Source organism: Rutidosis leptorrhynchoides, chromosome 8 (assembly GCF_046630445.1).
Source record: "Rutidosis leptorrhynchoides isolate AG116_Rl617_1_P2 chromosome 8, CSIRO_AGI_Rlap_v1, whole genome shotgun sequence".
Classification (NCBI taxonomy): domain Eukaryota; kingdom Viridiplantae; phylum Streptophyta; class Magnoliopsida; order Asterales; family Asteraceae; genus Rutidosis; species Rutidosis leptorrhynchoides.
Genome location: NC_092340.1, coordinates 139,110,852 through 139,123,390, shown reverse-complemented (window position 1 = coordinate 139,123,390; position 12,539 = coordinate 139,110,852). Strand labels below are relative to the sequence as shown.

General features: G+C 38.3%; 1 protein-coding gene across 1 annotated transcript; it reads left to right on the top strand.

Moving 5' to 3' along the window:
• The first annotated feature begins 9,363 nt into the window (after positions 1-9,363).
• Positions 9,364-11,952, top strand: LOC139863031 (calmodulin-lysine N-methyltransferase-like). Its single transcript, XM_071851678.1, has 7 exons — positions 9,364-9,467; positions 9,585-9,771; positions 10,113-10,192; positions 10,757-10,817; positions 10,935-11,050; positions 11,138-11,270; positions 11,624-11,952. The coding sequence occupies exons 1-7, from the start codon at positions 9,389-9,391 to the stop codon at positions 11,901-11,903; spliced, it is 936 nt and encodes a 311-aa protein (XP_071707779.1). The 5' UTR covers positions 9,364-9,388; the 3' UTR covers positions 11,904-11,952.
• Positions 11,953-12,539: the final 587 nt, after the last annotated feature.

Genomic DNA, 12,539 nt, shown 5'->3' with positions numbered 1-12,539 from the left:
TTTGTTTAGCTTGCCCTATACTTGGATGCTCCGGTATGCGCTATTTGATTATTTGTGTGGCGTGTCCATTTTATGCATATATATGTATGTAGTATATTTTCACTCACCAAGCGTTAGCTTACCCTCTCATTGTTTACATTTTTATAGATTGCATGGATGCGGTGGCTCGGGTAAGCGTGGGAACTAGTGGACTTGCGTATTTGCTTTAGAAGGCTTGCTTTTAGATTTGATTAGGATTGGGTAGCGTATTCCCCAATCCCATGCTCGGTCTATGTTTTGAATTTAACTAAATGGGTCGAAATGGTCACTTGGTTGTAATTTGAGTTGATGTGGGCCCGGGGTTGTAAAACTCGGTTTTATTATGGAAAACTCTTAGTTTTAATTATTATAACATATGAAAGTGTTTTGGTTTAAAAGTGTCGGGAAGCGGGTTTTTCGCCCGCGTGTATAAGAAAAACTGATCAGGACTTTTTAGTGCATTTGGACGCCGTCCAAAAGACTTGGACGCCGTCCAGTCTTTCAGATCTGGACGCCGTCCAGATAGCTGGACGCCGTCCAGATAGCTGGACGCCGTCCAGATGAACTGTCCCAGAATTTTTTTTTTTTATGGCACGTTTTTGGAAGGATAACTGGTTGGGTCGTTACAAGTGGTATCAGAGCATGGTCTAAGGGATTTAGGTGACTTGAGATAGGTGCCTAGACTTAGACTTTTGTGTGTGCTTAATTATTGCGGGACTTGTAGGATTACGGGTCGGAATGGGTTATAGTTAGTGCCTTCTTTGTAGGTGGACTAACGTTATATTAGTAATGCGGATATTATTAATATAATATTGTGTTGTGATAATAATTCTCGCGTGTGTTTATATCGCGTAGAATTTTGTTAGTGTTGTTTATATCATCGAGCGAGGCGGTCATTGTACTAACGAGTTGATACGGTGTGTATGCGTAATAAGGACTTGCAAACCTTATTATCGGTGCAAATCGTGTCCAGCAAGTGATGTACGATGAGTGTTTAGCAAGATGGAGTGGTATTGTGTGTGTGCTTTATACGTTCGTGATCTAATCGCTTTGCATTCCTTAAAATGGCGACGGGAAATGGGATCGAGACGAACGATTTGGAGTTTAACGCTAGAGTTGCGGCCGCCGTTGCGGAGCAAATGAGTGCGTTTCGAGAAGAAATGAATAGGAAGTATTCCGAACTTCAAGGTAGTAGTGGAATGGAGCGTTGTCTTAAGAGCTTCATGAGGACTAAACCCCCGATGTATGACGGGAAACCGGATCCTTTGGTAAGCACAACTTGGGTCTCGGATGTCGAAGGGCATTTTCATACTATTGAATGCCCTCCTGAGAAGAGGACAAGACTCGCTACTAGTTTGTTGCGGGGTAGGGCGAAGGATTGGTTGGATGGTAAGATTGATCTTGTCAGTGGTGAGCCGTTTATGGCTCTATCGTAGGACGAGTTTAAGGAGGAATTCTTCGAGGAATTTCGGACTTCAGCCGATTTGTCGGAATTGCGTAATGAGTTGCGAAATTTGCAACAGGGTTCTATGGATTTGAATACTCTCAAGACGACCTTTATGGCCAAGGCTCGTTTTTGTCCGGAGTATTTGGGGAATGACCGTTTGTTGATGGGGGATTTCTATCGGACCTTGAACGATGACTTGAAGAGTAAAATTAGCCGGGGTCAAGCAAAATCGTTTGCGGAATTATTCGCCTTGGCTAGAGGTTTCAAGTCGTATTCACAATCCAAGAAGGGTGAACCTTCAAGTGAAAGAAGGGTTGTTTCTTATGGTGCTCCAAGTAAGAGGACTAAGGGTCCGAGTGTGAGCACGTGTGGTACACGGACGGGTATATCGGATGCTAGTACGTCTAGGTGTTACAATTGTGGCATGAGGGGTCACAAGTCTTGGGAATGTCCGGTACCAAAGGGTGATGGCATGGTGTGCTTCAATTGCCAAGAAGAAGGACATCGTAAGTCAGAATGTCCCAAGTTAGCGGGGACGGGTGCGGCAAGGAGACGTTAAGGTACGTTTCGTTTTAATAAATATGTCCTTTGATTATTTATTAAGTGCCGTTTGAATTTTGAGTTGATTAAATGCCTTGTGTTGTGCATATTGTTGTTATGGGTGACGTTCCTAATGGAAGTACCCTATGGTGACGTTTGATTGTCGGGCGAAGGGCGTAAGACTTGGTGCAACCAAGCATTCCTTAGTATTTGGGAAATGTTTTTACCAAGCCATGGAAATGGGTTTTGGTGTTCGATTGTTAAGCGCGTGTTCGCTTGTGTGTTAAAGTTGATGAACCATGAGGTTCGACGGGTGGGATGAAACCCTTGAAATCAAGTGTTTTAGATCTCGATGTATGTTGGTAAAGGAGTCTACGTGACGCGACATTAGGTGCCTCTTTTATACCTACTAGCGTGGTGTTCGACTCCGATTATGTTGTGGTTACATTGTACTTAGGGTACCGAAGTGAAACCTTTAGGTACATGAGTGACTAGGTGGAAGTTGACAAACTATAGCAATTGGATGATTGCGAGAGTAAAGTTTGTGTAGTTTGTGATGAACTTTTCGTTCGAAGTGTTTAAGGATTGGTTAAAATCCTTCGTGTGCTCAAGGTTGGAGCAAGATTTGGTGATGGGTCGTGTGAACCCAAATTGTGGGTAAAGTCTACCTTTGGTAGCATTGTACGGTTGTACGAGTTGTGGATATGGAACGTAGTTCCAAGTGGGGGAGTTACACTCCCGCACGAGGTGACCTTAGGGTGAGAATTCGGATAATGCTTATGGTAGATCCGAAACTTGAGTTGGGACCTAGTTTTGGTCGATTTGTGGTAGAGTACAATTTCGGTTAAATTGTACTTATGATTTTGGATTTGAATTATCACCGAGGTGGTAATTTGGTAAATCTCATTGAGAGATGATGGACGTGTTTGGCGAGCAAGGTGAAATCCCTCGGTTAAGGGATGTACGTATCGGATTCTCTTTTAGGGAATTATTGTTTGGTACCTATGATTGATATAGGTGGTTCTTGCTCGATTGTGTAGATGGTTAGTGGTATCCGTTAAGGTTCACTATAGTGTAGCAGAGCGCGATGTTGCACTACTCGTTGTTTGAGGCCAAAAGTGCGTATGTTGATTGATGAAGCATGACCTTCGAGGTCCGCTGACTTCATCATGGGATTGTTGATTGGTGAAGCATGACCTTCGGGGTCCGCTGACTTCATCATGGGATTATGTGATTGGTGAAGCATGACCTTCGGGGTCCGCTGACTTCATCATGGGCGTATGTGTTATATCGGTGAAGCATGACTTTCGGGGTCCGCTGACTTTATCTGATGTTGAGTTGTGAATCTCATGTAGTTCGGATTCACGATGACGCGTGTAGTTCGGTCATCTTATTGTGGAAGTGAATCGCGTGTAGTTCGGATTCACCAATGACTCGTGTGGATTCGGTCATTATATTGAGAAGTGAGTCTCGTGTAGTTCGGATTCACAAATGACTCGTGTAGTTCGGTCATTCCTTTGGGATAGTGACTCTCGTGTAGTTCGGATTCACTAAGGCGCGTGTAGTTCGGCCAATCCCTATTGTTGTTGTGGTGAAGGTAGTGAGTCGCGTGTAGTTATGATTCACTAAGGCGCGTGTGTTTTCGGCCAGCCTTCGTGTTGTGTGATCTGTCGGTTGTTTTATACACCGATGGTGGGGTCGTAAGGACCGTGATGTTGATCTATCGGTTGTTTTATACACTGATGGTGGGGTCGCGAGGACCATGTTGTGTGGATAGTGATGCGATAGCCGTGTTTCGCTCACATGTTGTCACGGGTGTGACGATAGCCGATTTTGTACACCTTTGGATTAGCGTTGCCATAGTCGTTTTGGGCGCTATCGGTTTTAGCCGTTGTTTAGGATGTTACGGTAGTTGCGTATTGGTCGTGTTGCGCACTACAAAGGATGCTAAGTGGTGAGTGTTATCCGTAAGGATTCGCTTCTATTCGGTCTTCGTCGGTTTAGATGGTTGACTTTAGTTCGATGTGCGGTTGTTACTAGCGATGTAATTGGTATGGTATGCTAGGGGTTGATATCTCGGTTAGAGATTGGTTGAGTTTTCCCGATGATAAGGAATGAGCATGGTTTTAGTGCTCGGATTGTGGATTTGATAAATCGCGGGTGACGATTTAGTTGTTAAAGGCGATTCATTTGGGAAGAGTTGCCTAGGAAAGTCGGATTGGGACTTATGTTGAGGACCCTTGAGTGTGGTCCGTGCGGTTAAGTGACGAAGATCACGAGGACGTGATCGATTCTAAGTGGGGGAGAGTTGTAACACCCTGTTTCTGTTTCAGCTATGTGGGACGCCGTCCAAGAAGTGGGACGCCGTCCAGTATTGAAAGGTGGGACGCCGTCCAGATTGTTGGACGCCGTCCAACTTGTCTGACGGGCCAGCTGCTATACTTTAAGATATTTAGATGGGAAAAATGGTATTTTCACTTATGGAACGAGTTAAGGCCACAAGATCAGTTCTAGGAGCCTCATTGCTCCACTAACACCCACACAAACACTCTCATCCATATCTAGTGAGAGAGTAAGAGTTAGAGAGAGGGGGCTTGATTTGGAGAAGAAGGAGTCAGATTCTCACCAAGGTTCTGGTTTTAAAGTTGTTCATCTCGTTCACGGCTACGTTGTGGTAGTATTGGTAAGCTCAAACTCCGAATTTCAATTGTTAGATTTGATATTCAAGTTAGGGTTTTGAGCTAGTTTGTTGTGAAACCCTCTTAGATGATGAAATGGGTTTATGGTGACTAGTTATTCTTGTCACTTGGTGGGTTTTGGGTTGGTTGACGATTTGGCCTTGATTAGGCTTTGTTAATGAGTTTAATCACTAGGTTTAGTGATTATGGAAGTGTTGGAACACTTTTGGGTGTGTTTGGTTACCTAATTTTGAAATGGGTCGAATTAGGGTTTTGGTGTCAAAATGGGTAAGACACGTGTTTAACACTTGTGTTCGGGTTTAATCAGTGTGTTAGGACCATATTCACTCGTGTTAGTGAATGTTGGTTAGTATGGGCGCGGTTTGTGCTTGGAAGTGCATTTGGGTCGAAATTGCACTAAGTGTCGATTGGGTTGGTTTGTAAGTCAACCCTAATTGTGTTGTTTGTATTGTGATAATGGAATAGGTACCTTCCATTGGCACGTTGCGGATTTCGGATGCATTCATCAAAGACGACAAGGTGAGTGTTAATATCCTATGTGCATATGTATGTGTAGGATGGGTGCGGGTCGGGTGAAGTGTTTCTCGGTTATAGAGCTCACTTCACATATAGGTGGATTTGATGGACTTGCGTTTAGGTCCAATTGGCACGGTTGTGCGTTTTGGTTGACCACCTTTGGCGAGGTACACGTTTTGTGTGTACGTTATCACACGTGTTTGTGATGTGGAGTATATAACCCCAATGGAGAAGGGTTGATATTGTTGTGATGTGGATAACCCCGATGTGGTGGATTTTATAATCCCGTGACCGTGGGTTTTGAGTTGGAGAAGTGGATCACGTGTGGATGCGGATTCACGATGAAGCGTGTAGTTCGGTCATCTTATCGGAAGTGAGTCTCGTGTAGTTCAGATTCACGGTGACGCGTGTAGTTCGGTCATCTTATTGAGGTAGTGATCTCGTGTAGTTCGGATTCACTAAGGCTCGTGTAGTTCTGCCAACCTCGATGTTGTTGTGATAGTGAAGATAGTAGTCTCGTGTGGATGCGGATTTACTAAGGCTCGTGTAGTTCGGCCAATCTTCATTGTGGTATTTGGTTTTCGGTATTAGGTTAAGGGGTTAACCTTGGATGTTTATATATATATATATATATATATATATATATATATATATATATATATATATATATATATATATATATATATATATATATATATATATTGTTGTATTGTTGCGATGTAGCTAACCCTCCGGGTGTAGCTCATTTGGCGTTGTTCACATCGTCGTTGGTGAACTAACTTTATTTGTTGATGATGTTAGCTTGTTGCTTAGTGAACGTACAGTATGCTTAGTTTAGCTTGCCCTATACTTGGATGTTCCGGTATGCGCTATTTGATTATTTGTGTGGCGTGTCCATTTTATGCATATATATGTATGTAGTATATTTTCACTCACTAAGCGTTAGCTTACCCTCTCGTTGTTTACATTTTTATAGATTGCATGGATGCGGTGGCTCGGGTAAGCGTGGGAACTAGTGGACTTGCGTATTTGCTTTAGAAGGCTTGCTTTTGGATTTGATTAGGATTTGGTAGCGTATTCCCCAATCCCATGCTCGGTCTATGTTTTGAATTTAACTAAATGGGTCGAAATGGTCACTTAGTTGTAATTTTGGTCGATGTGGGCCCGGGGTTGTAAAACTCTGTTTTATTATGGAAAATTCTTAGTTTTAATTATTATAACATATTGTGAAAGTGTTTTGGTTTAAAAGTATCGGGAAGCGGGTTTTTCGCCCGCGTGTATAAGAAAAACTGATCAGGACTTTTTAGTGCATTTGGACGCCGTCCAAAAGGCTTGGACGCCGTCCAGTCTTTCAGATCTGGACGCCGTCCAGATAGCTGGACGCCGTCCAGATAGCTGGACGCCGTCCAGATGAACTGTCCCAGAAATTTTTTTTTATGGCACGTTTTTGGAAGGATAACGGGTTGGGTCGTTACATTCCAAAGATAAAAATCATCGAAAAAGAAAATCAGCTGATAATGAGGTAAAATAAAGTGTTCAAGAAGAACTACAAATCAATACTCCTTCTGCAGAAGAGATTGATGATGTCAATACGAAATTTTCAATTAATTATGCACATTCAAAAATATTATGGAACCGAAATGAAATGAAAAATCTTGATGAGATATTTTCATATAATGTTGCATATGACATCATGAATGATGATGATGATCCAGAACCAAAATCTATCATGGAATGTCAAAATAGACATGATTGGGATTATTGGAAAGGAGCAATACGAGCTGAATTTGAATCGCTCAATAAAAGAAAAGTTTTCGGATTTTCATCGTTCTCACACCTAAAGATGTGAAACCTGTGGGATATAGATGGGTTTTTGTGCGAAAAAGAAATGAGAAAAATGAAGTTACAAGGTATAAAACTAGACTTGTAGTTCAAGATTTTTCTCAAAGACCGAGAATTGATTATGATGAAACTTATTCCCCTGTTATAGATGCAATTACTTTTAGATACTTAATCAGCCTGTCAGTTTCTAAAAATTTAAAAATGTATCTCATGGATGTTGTGACTGCTTATCTATATGGATCACTTGATAGTGATATATATATGAAGATACCTGAAGGATTTAAGGTATCAGAAGCAACCAATGCAAAACCCAAAGAAATGTGCTCAATCAAGTTACAAAGGTCTTTATATGGTTTGAAACAATCGGGTCGCATGTGGTATAAACGATTAAGTGATTACTTGATAAGCAAAGGGTATACCAATAATCTTATTTGCCCATGTGTATTCATTAAGAAAACAAAATCTGGATATGTGATCATAGCCGTTTATGTTGATGATCTTAACATCATAGGTACAAATAAAGATATCTATGAAGCCATTCAACTTCTAAAGAAAGAATTTGAAATGACAGATCTCGGAAAAACCAAGTATTGCCGTGGTTTGCAGATTGAGCATATGCCTAATGGTTTACTTGTACATCAAACAACTTATACGGAAAAGATTTTAAAACGTTTCAATATGGACAAGGCAAAACCATTAAGTACTCCTATGGTTGTTAGATCACTTAATGTTGACACTGATCCATTTCGTCCCTGTGAAGATCATGAAGATATCCTGGGACCAGAAGTATCATATCTTAGTGCAATTGGAGCTCTTATATATCTTACAAATTGTACAAGACCTGACATTTCTTTTACAGTTAATTTGTTGGCAAGGTTCAGCTCAGCTCCTACCAAAAGACACTGGAATGGGATCAAACACATATTTCGATACCTTCGAGGAACTACTGATATAGGATTATTTTATTCTAACGAATCAAAACAAGATTTGTTGGTTATGCAGATGCAGGTTATTTATCTGATCCACATAAAGCTAAATCTCAAAATGGATATGTATTCCTAAATGGAGATACTGCAATATCATGGCGTTCTCAAAAACAAACACTTGTTGCAACATCATCAAATCATGTCGAAGTGATTGTATTATATGAAGCTACTCGGGAATGTTTTTGGTTGAGATCAATGACACAACTCATTACTGATTCTTGTGGACTAGAACGCGAGATAAGTCAAACAACTATCTATGAAGATAATACAGCTTGCATAGCACAGATGAAAGAAGGGTATATCAAAAGTGACTGAACAAAACACATACCTCCTAAATTCTTCTCATATACTCAAGATCTCATTAAGGACAACCAGATTGAAATGAGATATGTTCAATCCAGCGAAAACTCTGCTGATCTTTTCACCAAAGCACTCTCAACTGCTATTTTCAGAACACACGTTCACAATATTGGCATGAGGCATGTTCAAAAGATGCAACAGATCAGTGATGTCTACTTGAGGGGGAGTCAATTCTATGCTGCACTCTTTTTCCCTTAGCTAAAGTTTTTTCCCACTGGATTTTCTTTAGCAATGTTTTTAACGAGGCAGTACTAATTGATCTCTAATAAATTGTCATCCAAGGGGGAGTGTTATGATACTAAAAGTTAAAAAACATGTGGCTGACAATTTAATAATCCATACGCATGCATATGAATAGAACTTTGCATAGTAAAATTTGTAATATAAATATATCATATGTGTTAGCCTTGTAAGATACACTCATATAGAAAATTTTCTTCTTCTATTTTTTTTCTCTGCTCATATATATTTATAAGAAGACTTGTTGCTAAGATCAGCCATAAAAGTAGTTATAAGCCTACTGAATTATAACAATTATAAAGTTTTTTCACCACATAATTATTTAGTGTGTTTACTCTCGTCGCAAAATAGGTGTCCCTTTTGACTTGTTAAAAAGTCTTTATTGTTTAAAAAAAACATAATTATTTATTGTTATCCGTAGTATATAATATTTAATAAATAAAATTTATATAATTAAAACATATTTAAAATTAAATTCATTTTATATAAAACAGAGGATCATTTCCCCTATTTTTTTGAAAGGGTAGTGATATATCTAAACTAATTTTTAATAGATCCAAGAAGACCCTCCAATAAATTCTATCAAAAAAATTGTGCAATACATATTTTAAGGTTATGTTAGTCAATTTAAATGCATCTATCGAATGAAGTTTGGAAATATCAATTCGCTTTTTGAAACTTTAAGCATATATGCAATCCTGCACTCAGTGAAGGAATTAGTGAAAACAGATCGAATAGATATGGAAAATGGTAAAAAGGCATCATCTTTAAGGTGGGGAATCCTTCGTCGAGCCCTAATTTCTTCCAATCGTTTACCAGGTTCTTATTCATTTTCTCAATTAGTACTCTACTAGTACTAATAATATCGTTAATAACTTGAGATTTGTTACTTGTTTATTACCTAGTAAATAAAATAAATCTTATACTGGATTTCAGATGATAAGAAATCAGAAAATGGAGCAAGTATATCTAGAAACCCTAGTAGTCATCTAGGGTTCAGCTTAATCCCCTTTCATATTGTTGTTGATGATGATCATAACAACAGCAACAAACCTCAACAAAAAGAAGCTTGTGTCTGCTACACATTGCCACCTAATCACTCTGCTACCAATCTTTATCTTTAGTAAGATCACATTTATCAACTCACTTTACCTTTTTTGTAATGAACTTGTTCATAGTCAACTATTACTTCATCCGTCTCAAAATAATTGTTCAAATGTCACTTTTGCCCTTTACGTATACACTCTTGAGACAGAATGTGAGTTAATGATAAAAAGGTGAAGTTAATTGTTTTTATTCAAAAACATGGACACTTATTTTGGGACAAACTAATATGGAAATGTGTGTACTTAATTTGGGACGACGGAGGGGAGTATTACGTTATACTTTTGTTTGCTAGATATTTGATAAATGTTTGATGTTAAGGAATGATTATGGCTAACTTATGTAATTTTATATATGCAGTCAGAGAGTGGAATGTTGTGCAAACCTAAATGATTTTAGGATTTGTAATGCGTACGACATTGACAACACGGGTCTTGTTTGTAAGTTCTACTTGGACTCGAAACATCGTAATAGGGATATATTGATTCTTACTCCGGTATACACATGTTTTGCAATAACTATAATCCATTGATAAACGTAGTCTATGTAATTTTTTTGTAGCATGATATCTATGTAGTAGTATTATAGTTACCTTCATTATCCTCCATTTACTAACTGACCATGTTGGAATCTAGGAACATATTTCTTTTTAGTTATCTGCATGTAACACTGACTGATACAAATGTTTAGATTTATAGTTATTATACTTAGAGTATTGCTGCAAATGCAACCGTTGTTCTATGAAGTTAGTCAACATTTCCTACTCCTTAGAGAAATGAAGTTAATATGTGGTACGTGATAGAAATCTGTATACATAAGAGAAATGAAGTTAGTCAACATTTCCTACTCATATAAGGTAGTTATTTGATAGATACTAATTAACTGAACTATCCAATTTTACCAGGTTTTGGAGAAGTTGAAGCAATTATTTGTTTGAGTTATATATAATTTATGTCATTTAGTTTCGTTATACATGTTATTTATGTACAGTCGCATTTAAACAGGTTCGTGGCCATCCGAGGAAGTCCTTGCCTATTATTGTTTATCACATCTAGACTTATTCAGGTTACTACATAAGTTTTGTCTCAATATAATTAATTTTTTTTTCTTTTACTTAATAAAGTACTTATATATATAAGCTTATTTTGATTCTTTGATTCACCTTTCGTACTACTAATTCAGGGCTAAAAGAGTCATTGAACTTGGATCAGGATACGGTTTAGCGGGGTTGCTTATTGCAGCTGTTACAGAAGCATTAGAAGTTGTGATATCAGATGGAAATCCTCAAGTAGTTGATTGTATTCTCCTTTTTCCAATAATCGGTCATTATAAAATGTATATTTGATTAAATTTAATTATTTTCTAATAATTTTTTTAACATTTAGATATTCAGCGTAACATAAATTCCAATGCAAGTGTATTTGGAAGTACAAAAGTGAATCCAATGATGCTGCACTGGAATCAGGAAGAGCTCTCAGAAATTTCCAACAGCTTTGATATCATTGTTGCTAGTGACTGGTAATTTTACTGCTTTTGAATATTTTAAATATGGCGAGATAGGACTATAGGAGGGTCTGGTTTCGAGTTAAAATGAGTTTGGGTTATAATGGGTCATTATAAGTATGAACCGTAAAGCGCATGGGTCGTGGTGTGTTAACTTCCAAACACTATTTGTCCACGTTTTCATTTTAATCAATAATCAACCTGTCAACTCTGATTTCAAACTTTCCTAATTCACCCAACTGAGATAAAACGGAACCCAAGTCGGACCCATCCATAAGCTAACGGGTCAAGATTGCCACCTTTGCTTTATTTCTTGTGCTCGCGTGGGAAATAACGTTAGAATCCCATCTTTGTACGTCACTTTGCAGCACTTTCTTCAAAGAATTTCACAAAGGCCTTGTTCAGACTATTAAATATTTGCTGAAGAAGGAAGGACCCTCAGAAGCCATATTTTTGGGTCCTAAACGAGGCGACTCGTTGGATGAATTTTTAATGGAGGTCAAACAGAGTGGCTTGAAATTCACAGTAGACGAAATTTACAACGCTGAAGTTTGGAAGCGTCATCAGAACTTCATTGATAACGATGCCGCTTGGCCTAACTACGACAAGGATCACTGTTACCCTTTATTGGTTAGAATTACACTTTAAAATTTGCAGCTTCTAAAATTTCATTTGCCATACTTATAGCACTTAAAATTTACCTCTAGTCACATCTATTTGCAGCATTTTCTTCATAGAGAAACAATACAAACTAAAAAAGAAAAAGGAAATATATACTTTATATCTTGTTGTGGATGCTCTTACTTTGACCTTCAAATTCATTATTTTATGTTTTTTTAGCGGCATTATTTTATGTTCTATGTATTTCATCTACAACAATGTCTTGTAGTTACATTTGAAGTGGTTACATTTGAAGTGGAAAATATCATGCACCTGTAACAAACTATAAATTAACACAAAGGGGCATTTTTATTTTCTTATTTGTGTGTTAATGCATTTTTAGAAATGCTCAGATGTCCTAAACTTGCTAGTTACTTTGCGTTTTAAGTTTTCAGACCAAACCAAAGACTAGATTCATAAGTATAATTTGTTAACTAACAAGTGTACTAAACCAAATTATTATTTATCCGGTTGATAAATGATGATAACTACCAAGAAAGATAACCCTATGATGTGTTACAACCACTGTTGCAAAAGACCCCGTCTCGAGCCGTTGTGACACCCGTTGCGACGGTTTGCTAACTAGTCCGTCCCGTTTCGAAGAAAACCGTCTAATATGACAGT